General features: G+C 61.0%; 2 protein-coding genes across 3 annotated transcripts; one reads left to right on the top strand and one right to left on the bottom strand.

The window, feature by feature from the left end:
- Nucleotides 1-722: 722 nt before the first annotated feature.
- YKT6 (YKT6 v-SNARE homolog) lies at nt 723-8,617 on the bottom strand. Its single transcript, XM_069801284.1, has 8 exons — nt 8,473-8,617; nt 7,752-7,874; nt 4,821-4,903; nt 3,891-3,991; nt 3,217-3,321; nt 2,959-3,024; nt 2,303-2,404; nt 723-1,824 (listed from the first exon to the last, which is right to left on the bottom strand). The coding sequence occupies exons 2-8, from the start codon at nt 7,853-7,855 to the stop codon at nt 1,789-1,791; spliced, it is 597 nt and encodes a 198-aa protein (XP_069657385.1). The 5' UTR covers nt 7,856-7,874; nt 8,473-8,617; the 3' UTR covers nt 723-1,788.
- Nucleotides 8,618-8,832: 215 nt separating this feature from the next.
- Nucleotides 8,833-16,682, top strand: GCK (glucokinase). 2 transcript variants are annotated; one of them, XM_069801282.1, is made up of 10 exons: nt 8,833-10,439; nt 13,090-13,252; nt 13,395-13,549; nt 13,796-13,915; nt 14,009-14,104; nt 14,353-14,452; nt 15,284-15,467; nt 15,781-15,936; nt 16,206-16,439; nt 16,538-16,682. In XM_069801282.1, the coding sequence occupies exons 1-10, from the start codon at nt 10,395-10,397 to the stop codon at nt 16,680-16,682; spliced, it is 1,398 nt and encodes a 465-aa protein (XP_069657383.1). In that variant the 5' UTR covers nt 8,833-10,394. The 2 variants fall into 2 exon arrangements, with proteins under 2 accessions (XP_069657383.1, XP_069657384.1); XM_069801283.1 differs by lacking the exons at nt 8,833-10,439; nt 13,090-13,252; nt 13,395-13,549; ... (1 more) ...; nt 14,009-14,104; nt 14,353-14,452 and having other exon boundaries at nt 15,385-15,457.
- Nucleotides 16,683-17,480: the final 798 nt, after the last annotated feature.

Here is a 17,480-nt window from a genome sequence, read left to right as displayed (position 1 = left end):
GGGACCCCATCTCCCACAACTCCCCTTCCCCAGGGGAGGCATCACCCCACTCTGGGCGCTCCCCAGCTCGGCCATGCATTTTCCCCAGGGGTTCCCCTTCCTCCATCTCCACGTCCGGAGGTGCCATATGTTTCTGGGGGCTGATTTTGGCTGGGGGGGGTGGGGTGTGTGGGGGGGTGCAAGGGCGGGAGGGCCGGGGAATATTTTTTTTTTAATTATTATTTTTTTCTGCATGCCCTTTGCGCGGGAGCAAACCTCGGGCGCTAACGCTGTATGTCGAGGAGCTGAGCTGAGCTGTTACTGTCCCATGAATGCTGGTGGATCGTTGCCAAATTTTTCTCTTCTCCTCCCCTTTTCTCTCATTCTTTTTCCAATCCCCCCACCCCCGGCATATTCCCCCCACCCGACCCCTTCGTCTTTTCTTTCTGAGCCTTGTAAGTGTAAAAGATGACTCTGATTTCGTTTTTGTCTCGGGAAAACTGCAAATAAATTATGAGGAAAAACAACTGACAAAAAAAAAAAAAATAGCTGGAGGGAGAAGGCTGAGTGGATCCGTACCCAGGACGACCCGTATTCCACCCTTGGGAAATGGCAAAGAGAGCCAGAGATGGGCGACAACTGCCAAAAACTTTATCCCCGCTTGGCCGGTGCAGCCAGCGGCACAGAAACGATAGGCAACACCAATCACAATACAGACTCAAGCAAAAGCTTTTTCCCTTCCAAAGGAGGAGGAAGAGGAGGCAGCGAGGGCTGTTGGGCACCCGGCAGGCGCTGTTGCCCCCCCCCCCCACCCCAGGCTGATGGGAGCAGGGGAGGGGTGGGCTGTGAGGTATAGGGAATCTAGGTGAGCACCCCCCCGCCTGTCCCCGGCCCTGGGAGCCAAGCACTGGGGCTGGTTTCCAGCCAGCCCAGTGCTGCCCCAGCTTCCCTTTCCCCACCTGGCAGCTGGTAAACTGGGAGTGTGTGTGTGTGGGGGGGGCCTCAGACACATCCGCAGCTGGAGCATTGGGGGACAGACTGCCCCTGCCCAAACCAGCCAGAGAGACAGGGGGGCCACAGGGAGTGTGGGCTGCTCAAGCCCACCCTGGCTCTTTTCCACTTCCCCCCACTGAAGCAAGGGAAGGGGCCCAGAGGTGACACCCCCCCAGTCACCCCCTCGGTCCTGCCCCTTCCCCAGGGACAGAGGCCACAGCTTCCAGTTCACCAGTGCTGGGAAAAGCCGCCCAGGGAGGCAACAGGTGATAACCCAGCAGCAAGCATCCTCCACCAGAGGAAAGCACCTCTTCTTCCCTTCCAACCCCTCTCCCACCCCCCCAGGCTTGTTCTAAGGACACAAATACATAAAAGACCCCCTCCCCAGCTCCCCCTAAGCAGCCCCACACATCGCAGCGGGGAGCCCCAGCTCCCCTCTCCCCGACTCCCCTGGGTCGGCAGTGCTGGGATGCCGAGGTGCTGGCTAGTGTTACAGGTGTAAAGGCAAGGGTGGGCGCACGGCTGGGCGCCCCGTGGTCCAAGTCACCCTGGGGAAAAGTGAGGGCGGCGGGTCTCCAGCACTCCCCCCATCCCACAGGGTGCCAGCCCGATGCCGGCCTCGGCATCCCCTCGAGATGAAAAAAAACCAAAAGTCACATAAAACCACAGCACCGAGGAGGCCCCGTCCTGTCCCTGGCCTCCGCAGTGCAGCCCAGGCCTGGGAACCCGCCCCCGGGCTTCTGCTTTCTGTCCTGGGTGAGGTCCAAAGGGGAGCGAAGGCCTGGTGGTCTGGAGCAGGAGACCCTGGGGTCCGCGTCACATGATTTCACAGCAGGAATTCTGCTTTCGGGCCTGGAAAGAGAAGGAAAAGCAGCAGTGACGCTTGCTGCAGGTCCCCAAGGGCCAAGGGGGGGCTGCAGAGCCCTCCTCCCACCGGAGGAAGCCGGCACCGTCCCAGCCCTCACGGCTCGCCACGAAGGCAAACACCCTGTGCCCCCATGCCGAAGGCTTGTGGCACAGATCTAACCCCCCCCAGCCATCGCCCTAGCTGGAGCCTGCGCCAGGAATCACCACAGCTGGGATTGGCATCACCCTCTACTGGCCACAGGGCAAGGAACAGCCTGAGCTAGGGGCCAAGGAGCTCCGCAGCCAGAGTTTGGGCAACCAAGTTCCCTCCAGGTCCAAAGCAGCTGTGCCAGCGGATAGTGGTCCTTGCCTGGAACCCACATCCTCTGCCCCGGGAGTTTGTTCTGCCCTTCCCCAACCCCAAGCCATTGCTGGCTCCTCAGGCAGGGGGTGACCCTCCCCTGGGATGAAAAACCACACTCACAGTTTTGTAGAAGGCTTTGGACTGTGCTCCGAGCACCTCCGATTTGGAGACCAAGTCGTCCAGCTTCTCTCCTCGTTCCAGCAGCGACTCCATGGTGTTGTGCTGCCAAAAAAAACCGGCGCTGACCCACAGTACTGGTACCCTGGGTCCTCCCCACTCCCTCCCCAGCCCCCAGCAGAAGATGGAGGTGCCACCGTGTCCCCATCCAGGAACGAGCCTCTGCCTTCCCACGGCCACCCCGGCTCCGCAGCAAGGGAGGGGGCAATGCCAGCCCCAATAAAGACAGGAAGGTCACAGTGACTGGGAGAAGAGCCCCTGGTGAAAACAGCAGTGCATGCAGGTCATTTAAAGCAGAAGACAAGTGAGAACATGACACTGCGCAGGGAAGGGACCGTGGTTTGGAGGAGGGAAGCGGAGGTTGGGGGGTGTCAGTGCCCCCAGGGTTGTGCTGGGCCAGCTTGGAGGAGCCCAGAGGGAAGGGAAGGGGAGAGGAAGCTCCCACAGCACCAGGAATGTCTCCAGGGAACAGAGAAGGCAGGATGGCCCCATCGCCCTGATGGCCACCCTACACCCCAACCCCCAAAAGGGGGTCCCCATGGCCCCGAGCAGACATGCCAGCTGGAGCATCCCGGTTGCGGGCCCTGCATCCTTCTCACCAGGATGATTTTGGTCTCATCCAGCTCAGCCTGCACTCTGGTCATCGGGTCAGCATCACGGGGGTTCTCGGAGAGAAACAAAACTGCCTCAGTACCACTGCCACAGGGACGTTGGCGTCCCCTGGGCCGCAGTCCCGCAGCACCGGTGTCCCGGCACACGCTGGGGCGTCACACACGCTTCCACCTCCAGACCTGGGGGCCGTGGGGAGCATTCCCGGTCTCTGCGTAGGATCTGCGGGGGTCCTGGGGAGGCCATACCTGGTATTTACTGAGGTATCCATCCAAGGCCGCGTAGCTGATTGTCGCTGGGGATCCCGAAGGCCAGTCTATTTTGCTGACCTGCCTGGAGAATTCATCCAGCACCTGCGACACAAGGAATCGGGCAGTTACTGCCTGGTGGTTCTGCTTGCGGGGCCATGGCTGGCAGAAAGAATTTTCTCCTTGAAAAAGGAGATTTTTCTTCTTGTCTCCTTTTGAACAAGCCAAGGGAAGAGACAGAAACCAACTTCTTCGGCAATGCCCACGCCAGGTAGGGGTGGCCGTCCCCAACCATCCCCAAAGCCCTGTGCCCTGCCAGGGCGGCCAGACATGTCATCGCCAGTTTTTGGCAATGCTGGGTGCATGGTTACACCCAGTTTTCCCACATAAAACCCAAGCCAGGCAGGGAGGACGAGGTGTTTGTGAGGCCTATGCCTGGGCTGGCAGCAGAGTGGAGCTGGGACTAAGTCCCAGCAGGCAAAGCCAAGTCACTGCATGGCTTGGAAGTCCTTGGGCTGGCCAGATCTTGCTCAGCTCAGCTCTGATGTCCCCCAGCTAACGAGCAGGAAGGTCATTTCCTTGTCAGAGCATGAGCAGGAGATGTGGAGGCGCTCCCCAGAGCAGCCCCACTGCAGCCTGTCACCTCCAGTACTGCTCCCAGGTCGCATGCTCACCTTGTCCAGCAAGGTGAAGCAAACCCGCTGCGGATACTCATTATCTGCGATCACCACTCCGGCCAGCCCGTCGTTCCGGACGTACACGTGGCAGAGGTACTCTGGGCAGAGAATTTATGTCAGAAAGGCAGCGGGAAGGTCCAGAGCCTGCCCCAGCACCCGCTACCTCCTGCCCGACCCCAGCAGCTCTTCCACAACCCACGAATTGCCCTGGAAAGTTTCATTCAGTGACTGCATTTCACATTATTTCATTAGGAGAGTGGGAAGGGCTCAAGGGAGGATCAAAATCAGCCCCACATTGTGCTTCAGTAGGTTACGGCAGCCTGGCCACATGACATGGGACACGACGCTAGCTTTCCAGGGCAGCAGGTACTGCCAGAGTTAAACAAAAACAGAGGGTGAAGTGCTCAGCCTGATTTTAATAAATAACAACTTGTCACAAGCATGGAGTGTCATTAAAGAGGCTGCAGTGGCCAATTCCGGGCCACACCCTGCATGTCTCGGGGTTCGGGAGGCACGTGGAGCAGGGTGGGGAGGCTGGAGATGAGGCCAGAGATCGGGGTACGGAGCCCAGACTCATATGGCAGAGCTCAAGGGAGAAGGGAAGGAGGCTGTGCCGGCACAGCCACCCCTCTGGGAACAGGATGAAGCCAGCAAGTTGAGGGGCTGTGGGAGCACAGCCTGACAGCTCCAAGTGTCTCAAGGGTGGCAAGGAGAGGAAGAGCCCAAAGGCAGCAGCTGGCTGTCAGGCAGGTCCCTGTTCTTCCTGTAACCTCTCTTGCGGGGCGGGCTGGGCTCTCGCCCAGCTCAGCAACCTCACGCCTTTAGTGCTACTTGCCTGGGCGCTGTTTTGAAGTCTTTTTTAATTGTAAACAGACAAGAAAGGAAGCACGTGCGCCTGCATGTGCTGACCCTGGGTTGTCCTCTTACCTTGCTCCTTGACGGAGGCTCTGCTGCCCAGCTCCGAGCGCTCCACGATCAGCTGGCTTGTGAAGGTCATGAATTCCTGCACGCTGCAAACACAAAGCGTTGGCGCTCGAGTCTGCGAGGGGACCCAGCTCTGCTGGAGCTGCATGTGGCCCAGTGAGCTACGGGGGGTGCTGGCGCAGCAATGATGGGGGAGATCATCTGTCCCAGAGGCCCCCGGCATTTTGGGCAGACTGAAACCTTTCCCCACGACCACGTTTAGGTAGCAGGGACGTAGCTGAGCTGTGGGTTTTCCTCAGGGAAGAGGTCAGCCCCTGCACCTACGCAGAGCTGCAGCCACCACCCAAACACTTCCAGCTTCGCTGGGCCCAGGGGAGCACCCACACACCTCCGGCCGTGGCGAGGGACTTGCATGCTTGGGCTGAACTTGCTTTTTGGTGATTTAGCAGAAAGTAAAACACCAGGCTAAAGCCTGAGGAGCAGCTGTGCCCTGCTCGCAGCAAGGGGCTGCATGGGTGCTCCAGCCCCTTCCCCTGCCTGAGCTTTTATCCTGTGCTTGGGGCCTTCTGGCATCCCAGGGAGGCCGTTTGACCCACAAATGCACCTCAGCTCCCTACCACATTGAGTCAAAGTTAAGGAAGATCCTTAAGCCAGACTCGCTCTAAGTATGGAAAACATTCCTGAGCCCAGACTTGAGTCCTGCCAAACAGGCTTCTTGCGTAAACCCTCCTCCTCACCCCACAGTAAAGGAAAAGAGGCCAAAAATCACGAGCAAGTGCAAAATAAATCTATTCCCAATGTACGCCAGGGATTAATGAACGTGAGGCGACAAATTCCCCACTTCAGCTGGAAAGTCCCAGGAAGGAAAACCTGTCAAAGCTCAGATTACAGAGTTTGCTCAAACACCCCCCACACCAACAGCTCCCACTTGGGAGCTTCATGTGACGAGGAGACGTCAACGAACATGGACACCAGCGCGGCAAAGACCGCGGTTTCCTCACTGCCTTCCACTGCTGGAAGCAACTCCAGAACGGGGATTTGCTTCTCACAGTTTACTTATTTCTTAGGGGTTTTTTTGCATTTCCCCCAGCCTGGACACCACGCGATCCGACACCGGCTGCAGACAGACTCCGAACTGATGGGTATCCAGGTGCTGCAGAGAAAAGACTGGCCCAAAGATTTCTTAACATCCAAGTTTAGCAGAAACAGAGGACTGAAACGTTCCTCCTGGTCTGGGGATCTGCTGGGAGCCACAGCCCCCACTGTCGCAATTCCATTATTTCACAGTATTCACGGAGAAATCAGCCACCAAAGACTTCATTCCCTCATGCCATGTTCCTGACCCTGCCAAATGATACAGCAGAGGTTTGATGGCAGACACCCTGTGCTGGCATGGCCAAGCTGGCCCCATCCCCCTGCCCAGCAGGCTCTCACGGCTCCCAGGAACCACAACCATGTTTATCCCAGATTCAAACCCCTAACCCAAGTCTCTGGTAACTCCACAGCCTCAAAAAAAAGTACATGCAGCATTTTTAACCCAAACTTAACTTAATTGCACCTTAAATATCACACCTAGGCGGTGCTCACACAGGCACCAAGGTCCAAGCAGCCCCTCCAAGCACGACCAGGGAACCAGCTCAGGACAAGGATTAACTACCGGAGAAAAGTTGCGAGACTAACGAGCGCAGACGCCACCTCACCCTGCACAAACAGCATCGCTGTTCCCCAAAAAACAAGACTTTTTTTAAGCAAAGAAACAGCCTGCTGCCAGGGAAGTGGCTCTTTCGGCCATAGCCAACGGCAAAACCACACAGGGAAATTTCTCAGGATTTGGAAAAAGGAGAGCTGTGCCTACGAAGTGATTTGGGTTTTTAAGAGATTACTTCACCCGGTGCAATCCGTCCCGGTTGCGTGCGTTGGCAGCAGTGGCACAGCTTTTTTAATTTGGCTAAGAAAGTATTTTTTAAGACAATTTTACTTCAGTATTTTTCCTTTATCACTGGAATTGCAGAACCAAATGTACTCAAGGCTCCTTAAAATCTTGGCAAGGATGGGGCATGGAAAATTCAAGTCCCGTAGGTGAGTATTTCCTAAAGCCTTTATCATCTGGAGCCGGGTGCTGGGAAACGAGCTGTTTCACAGCAGGCACCTGCTTTATTTTACAGCTTTTGGAGGTTTTTGGGAGCTCCCTTCAGCTGCAAGCTCAAGGGCAGCTGCTGAGAGCTCTGCGATCTCTCTGTGTGCACAGAGCGGGCAGTGGGACATCTGGGAGCCCAGACTGGTGTTCAAGGTTAAACTGACTCACCCAAAGCCATCAGAATAACCTGAGCAGAGGTTTGTGGGCTGGAAAAAGTTTAAGATTAGACCAAACACCTAATTAAAAAGATACCGGAGGTGTCACGCGAGCCTTGTTAGTCTGACACAAAGACAAACCTCCTCCCACTCGCCTCTCACACCCCAGAAGCCGCCATGACTACTGGGTTTTGGCACTTGCTGGAGGGAGAAGAGCTGACCTGAGCACTCGGGGTGTTTCCCTGCACTCAGATTTTATCGCTTGGTTATGGCGGGTGATTTACCGAGTCAAACCTGACCTCCTGCTGCTGGCTGTGAGCGGCTTTTAGGCAAAACGAGGTTTCACTGTTCCTGAGGCTGAAAAATCGCTTCAAGTGGGTTTTGCAGCGCTGAACGGCATGTGTAGGGTCACAGCTCCCCAAGGGAGTGTCTCTGGTGGGTTTATCCCTTAGGAGAAGCCTGTTACCTCTCCCACTGCACATCCGGTGACACAGGAGCAGAACAGGCAAGAAACTCCCCCAAAAGCTTCTACTTCCTCTCCCCAAGGTCCTGCCTAAGCCATGTGCCAGCCCCGCAGAGCACAGAAAAGATTTCCCCCGACCCCAAATCTCCCTGGGAGGTTCTGGCACCCCAGGCACCCACCTGGACCTCTGGAAGAAGTTGAAGGTGGACACGTCGTAAGCAGCTTTCAGTAAATGCACTTTGGGGTCACCTTTGTAAAGGACACTTAGGCTGTAGAGCCTCATCGTGGCGTCTCCCGCTGTCCTGGGTGGAGGGAGGAGACCTGGTGGGTGAGACGGGGGCCAGTCTGGGAGCCCAGGCAGCCACTGGGACGCCCCCCTGCACGGCCAGGCCTCTCCCCTGGGCCTCCCTGGGACCCCTCCTCCTGCCCCTGGGGCTGGGGGTCCCCCTGCCTCACCCAAATCTCCTCCATCCTTTAAATGCCAGCCCCAGGCACCCTGTGCTCACCTGCTCCACACCCCAGAGCCTGCCCCGACCCCCCACCCCTCGCCTCCCCCAGCATAGCCAGGCCCCGAGCCCCGGCAATGCCCCCCACGTCTGATCTCCCCCTGCCCTCAACTAGCCCAGCCCCCCCAGTATAACCCAGCTAGCCCAGCCCCCCACCCCCGTATAATCCAGCTGGCTCAGCGCCACCCCCAATATAACCCAGCTAGCCCAGCCCCCCCTCCCCCTCCAGTAAAACCCAGCTGGCCCAGCCCCCCCCAGTATAATCCAGCGAGACCAGCGCCCCCCCCCCCGCCCCAGTACAACCCATCTGGTCCAGCCCAGCCCCCCAACCCAGTACAGCCCAGCTCAACATCCCGTTCTTCCCCCCCCCCGTGGCTAAACCCCGGCCCGGTACCGGCGACTCCGGAATGGGCTGTGAGGAAACGGCGACCAACGAGGGGAAATGAGTGCGACCCGGAAGCAGAACCGCAGAGACCGGAAGTGACACTAGCCCCAGGCAACTGCCACGGGGCCTCGCCTGCTCTGCGCACACGCTAACTCCGCTCCGCCCCCTCAGCCTCTTGACCAATAAGCGCCTGCCTCTCTCGCCGGCCTCGCCCATCGCCGCTCGTGGCCCCGCCTCCGGGCTGGACGACCAATCAGCGCCGCCCTGGCGTCATGGGGCGGGGCCTCTTCCGCGGGACCTCCAACGGGGGGCGCGCTATCCCGGCGTCCTTTGCACGGGGGGGGGGGGGGTTCTCCATGGCGGGGGGGGTGATCTCTGTGGGCACCGTCAGTGTGGTGGGCTTCTCGCCATGGGGCACTCTGTAGGCCTCTCCCCGTGGCTTGGGGACCCACCTGCGGGGTGAGGACCCCTCCGTGGGGCTGTTCTGCCCATGGGTGGGACCCCTCTGTGGGTCGGGGACCCTGCTATGGGGCTGTCCTCTTCCCCCATAGCGTGGGGGCCCACTGATAAGGCGCGGATGCACCCCCCAAGAGTTTCGGACCCCTCTGTGGGGTGAGGACCCCTCTGTGGGGCCAGCTCCCCCCACAGGGTGGGCACCCATCACGGGCAGGGATGCCTGTGCCCTCCCCTGCCCCCCGGGTGCTCCGAGCTGTGAGCAGGGTAGGGATGAGGTGCTGTGGGGTGACCTTGTATCCCCCCCCGCCAGGCCCTGCCATGACACCTCCAAACCCTCTGCTTTCCTCAGAACACCCTCATTCCCCCACGGGGCTGGCAGCCCCCCCTAGCATCCATCCAGGGTTCCCAGAGACCCTTCCTTCTCCCTCCACAGCTCCATGTCCGAGGGGACACTGTCACCACAGACTGATGCCGGGAGGTTTTGGGGTCCGCCTGTAGCTGGGAGCATCTTCTTGCCTGTCGGGACCCCCATAAACCACCATTTCCTCAGGTGCCCCCCAATGCTTGGCTGACAGCACCAATCTGGGGGTAGAGGGGGGTCACCATGTCCCCATTCCCCAAAACCAGCATCCCTCCACAGTCCGCTGCGGCACCTGGCATCGATCCCAGCACCGCCGAAGCTTTTCCCATCCTAGGGGCACAGAGCACTTCCCAGTCACCCTCGCCCCTCGCCGGGAGGCCGTAACCTTTATCATCCAGCCACCGGCTCCTCCGGCCCGGCGCGGTCTCCATGGGAGCGCACCGGGTTGCTAAGCCGTCCGGTGGAGTGCTTGCCACCACTGCCAGTACATCGAGCCGTTGATATGACAACTGGAGCGGGGACACGGGTGGCCCGGGGCGTGGTGCTTCGCATGACGGGGCCAGCGGCCCCCGGCGGGGAGGGGTCCCGGCCAAGCCTCGTCGCCGCGCCGGGACTTCCCCGCTGGCTGTAAAAACCCACCAGGTTGGGCTGGCAACCCCTTGCCGTGCTGAAAACCATCCGGCACACCGGTAAATAAATTTACCAGTGAGAGGAAGCGAGCGGGAAGAGCGCGACCCGCATCCTCCCCTGGCGCAAAGGGCCACGGCCCCAAGATGTGGGGTGAGAGGGCTGAGCCCGCCGGGGCGCCGGGCCCCTCTCCCTGCCCCTCTGCTTGAGGGTACGGAGGCTGGAGGGAGAGGGGGGGGAGAGATCGGGACCCCTCCTCAGCGGGTGCTGGAGAAGAGGCGGCTGCTGCCAGGCGTCGATGAGATAAAGCGGCAAAAGTGGAGCATCCCCCTGCGGAGCGAGGGACGGAGCAGCCCAGCGCCGGCCAGACGACTGCCGGGACGGGGAAGGGGGCTCGCTCCCCGGGCCAGGCACCGCGGCGGGGTGCCCAGGGATTGGGGGGGGGACGGCTCGGCCCGCAGCCCACCCCGCCCCGACGGCTGCCCCCATGCTGGATCACCGAGCCAGGATGGAGAGCGGCAGGAAGGAGAAGGTGAGGCTGCTGCCGGGGCGATCCCAGGGGGGCCTGGTGGGGACATGGGGTGGGGGGCACATGGCAGGTGCAGGGAGCGGTGCAGATCCTCCCTGGGGTGCCAGCCATCCCTGCGGCAAGCGGCCGGGTGCTGCGGGCGTCTCCTGCTGGGCAAGGTTCCTGTTGGGGACAGACGTAGCCGGGAGGGAGGTTGGCTGGCGGGGAGGACACCGGCTCCGGGGGCAAAGCCGTGCAGCCTGGGGTCAGCCCCGATGTGCCCGGGGGTCCCCATCCTTGAGGTCACCCCTCGGCATGCTCCAGGAAGGGGGGCCAGCGCCGTAAGTCAGGGCTCTGCGTTTTGGTACGTTGGGTCTTGGCACGGCACGGGTCGTGCCGCTTCCCCACGCTGCCAAGGACTCGGAACAGAGCTGGGAGTGTCTGTGGGACCCCACTGCCTGGCTGGGATGCTCCTGCTGCCCAGGCATTGCCGACAGCATCTTGCTGCCAGCCAAGTGGCTGCCGTCCCCGGGATGATATGGGGCCCATCACCTCCTTCGGCTGCTCATCACGTTGTCACCAAGGTACCTGGCTCATCCCCAGCAAAACGTCGGCTGGAAGCAGCTGCTCCCATCTCCTCTCCCGGATGGATTGAGCTCATGGGGCCGTGGGCGAGGACAGCGAGATGCTTCCCTGCTGTGGACGAGGACATCCAAGGGGACACTGAGGGGACACGGCACGTGCTGGGGGCAGGAGCGTGTGGTTGGCAGTCGGGCATCGCCGGCCACCACAGCCTTTGGCCGTGCAGTTTCCAGCTTTGTCCTCTTTGTGGGGTGCACCAGAGCAAACAGTTTCCTTGGGAAGCCGAGAGCCAGTTTCGATCACATGGCAACAGCCAAATCCTGCCAAGGAAGAGCCAAACCCATCGTTTTGGTGGCAAGAGAAGGGATGAGTTGGGGCATGCGGTGCCTGAGACGGAAGAACTATTGAAGAAATAAAACTCAGACCCTCCGTTGCCATCCTCGGGTGCCAGCCCCAAGAACGGGGACACTCTGGCTGCAGCAAATTTGGTGTTCGTGTGCCAAACGATGCTGCAGGATGGCTTCTGCATTGTGGAGCGCCAAATGCCTTCAGCCACTGGCTCCAGCGAGATGGTCAAATCCGGCCCTACGCTTTTCCTGGCAGGATTTTTCCAGCTGGCCCAGGCTGAACACCCTCAGGGTCATGGCAAACCTCACCACGGTGCTGCCTCGGGCTGCCCCAGCCCCTTTCTGGGGTGGCCGGTGTCATCCCGCAGCACAGCAGCATCCCCCATGGTGTAGCCATGCCTTGTCTAACAGCACCTTGGGGGTTCAGTGTTAATGGAGCCCCCGGGCTCTGGCATCAGGGCAGACCAGGGAGGATGCCTGGAGAGGTGCTGGGGTGCTGGGATCGGGGGGATCGGCTGAAGACCCCCAGGCATGAGGGCTCTGCAAAGCAGGAGCTTTTGGGGTGAGGACATATTTGGGATGAGCCCTCGCTTGGGGGGCTGGAGACTGAGGGGTGGCATTTGGGGCCAGGTGATTTATTGGGATGCGCTGGGGGGTCAGGGTGAGCAGCCGCAGGTTTGGCTGACCCGAGGTGGTGGGTGTTCTCCCGATGCCAGGATGTTCCAAACCACAATACAAAGCGTTTTACAGAGCCCCCCACCCTGAAACACATCGGGAAATGGCAGCAGCCTCGAGGAAAACATCCGTCTGCCGGCAAAAGTGCAAGCGGGAGCATTTTAAGCTTGCCCGGATCCCGGTGACTAATGAGCCCTCTAATGCCGCCGGCTACATCTGGCCGAGCAGCGAGCGCTCTCTCCCCCCCGGCTCCATCTGACAGCTCGGGGCTGCCTGCCCCCGATTACGTGCCGTGGTTAATGGAGGCTGCACCAGCGGCGGAGCCCGGGGTTGCTACGTAAAGGGTAAATACAGGTCCTGCTTCCCTTGAGTGGGCCCTGCGATTCTCCCTGGTAGCGAGGCAAGGGAGCATTTCCTGATAATACTCTTTATATCCTGCCTCCAGTCCTGCCTGCCTGCCTGCCTGCCCTCGGCCCCCCATTTGCACCACGTTTGATAGGTAGAAAATGGTACCCGCAGTTCCTGGGGGGATACAGGGAGAGGGATGCTCCTGGCTCCTGGGGGACCAAGGAGGATGCCGGCATCCTCATCACAGACATGGAGGGGTCCCACGTCCTTGGTGGGAGCCGCTGAGCTCCTAAATAGCATCGCTGGAAGTGCTCCTTGCTGGGAAAAACCCTGGGATTGGACGGGATGGGACGTCCCATGTCACTGGTCCAAGCCCTGCTGGAATGGCACCGGCTTCAATGCAACCAGCCGAGCTCATGAAACATCAACTGGCTGAAGGTGACAGCATGGGGACCCCTGTGCCGACCATGGATGTCTCGCAGGCAGCACCGGGAAAGGATTTGGAGCCAGCAGTGGCTCATGCTGGTCCTGCAGTTTCACTGTCACGTCTGTTAGGTCGGAGGCAGGATAATGGAGAGATGGGATAAGGTGTTTCAGGGTGTCTGTGTGCTGATGGGGAAAACCCAGGCCAGGGGAAGGAAAATTTGGATTATTTATTGTGGTTCAGGCCACCTGCATCCCATAGCTCCTGTCCCCAGCTGACACTGTCTGTCCCACCGCAGGTGGAGCAGATCCTGTCAGAGTTTCGGCTGAAGGAGGAAGACCTGAAGAAGGTGATGTACCGGATGCAAAAAGAGATGGACCGAGGGCTAAAGCTGGAGACGCATGAGGAAGCCTCCGTCAAAATGCTGCCCACTTACGTCCGCTCCACACCCGAGGGCTCAGGTACGGCTCTGCTGGCCTGGATGGGCGTCGCTCCCAGCCATTTGCACCATCACCTCTTCCCTGGACATCGCCAAGCTCGGTGTGGGAGGCTGAGAACCCCCCTGAGCTGGTCACCTTGTGTCCCCCCTCCCCGGCTTTGCAGAGGTCGGAGATTTCCTGTCACTGGACCTAGGCGGCACCAATTTCCGCGTGATGCTGGTGAAAGTGGGCGAGGGGGAGGAAGGGCAGTGGAAGGTGAAGACGAAGCACCAGATGTACTCCATCCCAGAGGATGCCATGACAGGGACGGCCGAGATGGTGAGCTGGGCACATGGGGCATCCCATCCCCTCCCGCATTGTCCCCTGTCACCGGGCAGGGACACACCATGCCGTGTTTCGGTGGGGACGCCGGCAGGTACATCCCTCATCCCTCCAGCTGGCAAAAGCCGGAGGGTGGTGGGGAGGTGGCCACGCTTGGGGGACCCGTGGTGAGAATGGTGGCCAGCTGCAGGCAGTGGGAGGATGGGAACAGCCCTGGTGAAGGCTGGACTTCCTCTCTTCCAGCTCTTCGACTACATCTCCGAGTGCATCTCCGATTTCCTGGACAAGCACCAGATGAAGCACAAAAAGCTGCCCCTGGGCTTTACCTTCTCCTTCCCCGTGCGGCACGAGGACATCGACAAGGTGAGGGGGTGGCTGGGCAGCCTGAGGACTTGGGGGTCCCCATGACCCAGCTACACGTACCACAGCCCCATTTTGGTCTTACCCTCTCTCTAGGGCATCCTCCTGAATTGGACCAAGGGCTTCAAAGCCTCTGGCGCGGAAGGGAACAACGTGGTCGGGCTCCTAAGAGACGCCATCAAACGGCGAGGGGTGAGATGATCATATGGTTTGTGCTAGTGCCGCAGTGGTGGGGAGACCCCCGCGCCCCCGGATGTCCCCGCAATGGGGGTGCTGGAGCCCGGCGTGTCCCCGGGAAGGTCGTTCCATGCGTGTGCACACACGTGTGTGTGACACATGCATGCATCCTCACCCTCGGGGACCCCCCCACCCCAGACCCGCCTGCCGCGGCACAGCCCAGACCCCTGGCGAGACCCCGATGGTACTTCTCCCCTCCCCAGGACTTCGAGATGGACGTGGTGGCGATGGTGAACGACACGGTGGCCACGATGATCTCCTGCTACTACGAAGATCACCGGTGCGAGGTTGGGATGATTGTGGGTAAGACGGCCCCTTCCCACAGGGACACGCGGCAGGCGAGGTGGGGGGACCATTCCCACGGCCCCGGTTACACTCCCCTGCTGTGAGCAGGGGCTTGTCCTTTTGCGGGGGGACACACCGAGGACAGGGGGGTGGCAGCAGCACCCTGCCGAGGTATCCTGAGGTTGGGATGCCGGACAGCATCGCCTGGCCCTGGCACGGTGGTGGGGGCACCTTTGGGGTAGAAAGGGGGTGGTCACCGTAACGGGTCTGGTCACCCATGGCACTGGTCCTTTCTCCAGGCTGCTGGTTGGTTCCAGCTTCTCACTGTATGGGTGGGGACCCACTGATGGTAACCAGTGCTGGCTGTGCCAGGGAGCCCGGGAGGTGGGGATGAGTTTGAACCCCGCAGACTCCTTTGCCCCCCCCCCAGGGGAGCAGCCCCCCACCACCCCCCAGACCCACGCTATCTTTAGTGCCATCAACCACGCGGCCATCTGGGCTTTCCGCACCAGCTCGCACCATCCCCTCAGCCTGGGTAAACACGGCGCCGCTGGTGCCGGGCTGTTTATCAGCTCCTCCAGAAGCCGAGCTGCCCTCACCACACAGCAGCCGGAGCCTCTGGGATGCCACGGTGGGCGTCCCTGACACCCGCTGGGGACAAGCAGCTGGCCGGGGCTGCAGGAAAGGACCAGGGGAGAGCAGAAGCCCTGAGCTTCCCTGTCTACATCAGGATGGGGACACTGGCTGCCTCATGGAGCCTTCAGGGTGGGAGGGACGTGGGTGTCCGTGGGTCAGCATTGTTGTCCCCCCCTGCCACCACCTGGTCCCATTCCCGGTTCCCACTGGCAGGGACAGGCTGCAATGCCTGCTACATGGAGGAGATGCAGAACGTGGAGCTGGTGGAGGGCGACGAGGGGCGAATGTGCGTCAACACGGAGTGGGGGGCTTTTGGCGCCTCGGGGGAGCTGGACGAGTTCCTCCTGGAGTACGACCGCGTGGTGGACGAGACCTCACTTAACCCCGGTCAGCAACTGTAAGGAATAGGACAGATCCAGTTCCTCTGGGTGTCGCCCCCCCACTCCCCATCCCCAGCTGCGTCCCCTCTGCCCACCCTTCTCCTTCCCCCGGCCCACCCGCACCATGCTGGGCTCAGCTGAGGCCGGAGCAACTCATCACAGGTACCCCCAAAGCGGGGGTCCTTCGCCCCGGCCACTGTGCCCATGCGCAGGGACGTGTCCAGCAAGGGAGTGGGGGGGGGGGAGGAAAGAGGGGGTGCCATGGGACGTAGCCCCCCCCTCCAAGTTCCAGCCCTGACGGCCGCTCCCTTGCCTGTGTCCCTCCCCCAGCTACGAGAAGATCATCGGGGGGAAGTACATGGGGGAGATCGTCCGGCTGGTGCTGCTGAAGCTGGTGGACGAGAACCTGCTCTTCAATGGGGAGGCCTCCGAGAAGCTCAAGACCCGTGGGACCTTCGAGACCCGCTTCATGTCACAGATCGAGAGGTATGGGGCCGACGGGGCCGCGGTGGGGGACTGACACCCCCAAACCAACGCGTTATGCTGCTCCGCGCTGGGGCTCTTCCATCCTGTCACCCCACAGCAGGCTGTCCCACATCAGGGTCCCTATGTCCTGTCACCCCGCAGTAGCTTGCTCTGTCCTGTAGTGGGGTCCCCTGTCCCGTCACCCCACAGCAGCCCTCTACAACTGCCCCATATTGGAGTCCCCATGTCCCCCGTCCCCTGGCTGATGCACCCCTCTCTCCCCGTCCCAGCGACTCCGACGACCGCAAGCAGATCTACAACATCCTGACGGCCTTCGAGCTGCTGCCCTCGGGGACGGACTGTGACATTGTGCGGATGGTCTGTGAGAGCGTCTCCACCCGTGCCGCCCAGATGTGCTCGGCCGGGCTGGCCGGCGTCATCAACCGCATGCGGGAAAGCCGGAGCCAGGAGACCCTCAAAATCACTGTGGGGGTTGACGGCTCCGTCTACAAGCTCCATCCCAGGTGAGGATCCCTGGGAGCCTTCCTCCTGCCACCACCCCCTTCCTCTTCCTCCTGCATCCCCCAGGCCTTGACCCAGTTCTTTTTTTCTCCTCTGGCAGCTTCAAGGACCGCTTCCATGCCACAGTTCGGCAGCTGACGCCTGGCTGCGATATCACCTTCATCCAGTCAGAGGAAGGCAGCGGCCGCGGGGCCGCGCTCATCTCGGCCGTCGCCTGCAAAATGGCCTGCATGATGGGGCAATGAGAGAGGACTCGGGGGGAGGATGAGGATGAGGATGGTGGGGGGGAGGGGGGAGGACAGTGGTCCCACTCGGAGCTCTGCGAGGAGCAGAGACGGACGCGGGAAGGGATTTGCCGCCGGCAGAGGTGGCTCCTGGCTCCCCAATAAACGGGGTTTGCGTGGACTTCTCCTCCGGGGCCACTTGAGTGCTCCTCGTCTCCCCCATGCTCGCAGGCAGACCCCCCACCATGGGGCTGCCCCACACATGTGGGGCAGCCGAGGGTGTTCCTGTGTCTCCCCAGCCCCCTGCATCCTCCCCCAGCTGCAGGGAGTGGGGCTTCTGCACGCTCCCCCAGCCCCTTTGCTGGGGGTGGGACCCCCTTGGGGGGATTGGCCAAGAGAGAAGGGACCGGTTGGGGGATACTTGGGGGTCAGGGGTGGTCGGAGGGGGCCAGGCCAGCCCCCACCGGTGAGCCCCGGGGGTGCAGAGACCAACCGGGGTGGACCAGAGCTGTGCCAGATGCTGCGGGGCACCGATTTTTGGGGATCCCCTCCAGCCTTGTCCCCGCAACGGGGACAGGGTGGGAGGCAGAGCCTGGGGGCACCCCAGCCTCCCCCCCCAGCACTGACCCCCCCCAAAAGAGGGAACAGACCCCCGCTGAGGGCTAAATCCCGCTCCTGCCAGCAGCAGGACCCCCAAATCCAGCAGGTCCCAGCCCACGCCAAACAGGGGGGCACATGGGTGACCCCTCGCCCAGGGCTGTTTCATGCTCCAGGATGCCACGGCTCGGCCACCTTCCCAAGCAGCCAAAAATAGCGTGG

The sequence above is a fragment of the Haliaeetus albicilla genome, chromosome 13, assembly GCF_947461875.1.
Source record: "Haliaeetus albicilla chromosome 13, bHalAlb1.1, whole genome shotgun sequence".
Lineage (NCBI taxonomy): Eukaryota > Metazoa > Chordata > Aves > Accipitriformes > Accipitridae > Haliaeetus > Haliaeetus albicilla.
This window is presented reverse-complemented; position numbering and strand designations above follow the sequence as displayed.

Bases quoted from the DNA above. Each gene is read 5' to 3' on its own strand.
- YKT6 (XM_069801284.1), bottom strand. From the start codon at position 7,855: ATGAGGCTCTACAGCCTAAGTGTCCTTTACAAAGGTGACCCCAAAGTG. The intron at 3,992-4,820 runs GTAAGAGGACAA...TTCTCTGCCCAG, and splicing joins AGCCTCCGTCAAGGAGCAAG to AGTACCTCTGCCACGTGTAC. The intron at 2,405-2,958 runs GTGAGAAGGATG...TTTTTTTGGCAG, and splicing joins ATGAGACCAAAATCATCCTG to CACAACACCATGGAGTCGCT.
- GCK (XM_069801282.1), top strand. From the start codon at position 10,395: ATGCTGGATCACCGAGCCAGGATGGAGAGCGGCAGGAAGGAGAAG. The intron at 14,453-15,283 runs GTAAGACGGCCC...TCCCACTGGCAG, and splicing joins CGAGGTTGGGATGATTGTGG to GGACAGGCTGCAATGCCTGC. The intron at 15,937-16,205 runs GTATGGGGCCGA...TCCCCGTCCCAG, and splicing joins TTCATGTCACAGATCGAGAG to CGACTCCGACGACCGCAAGC.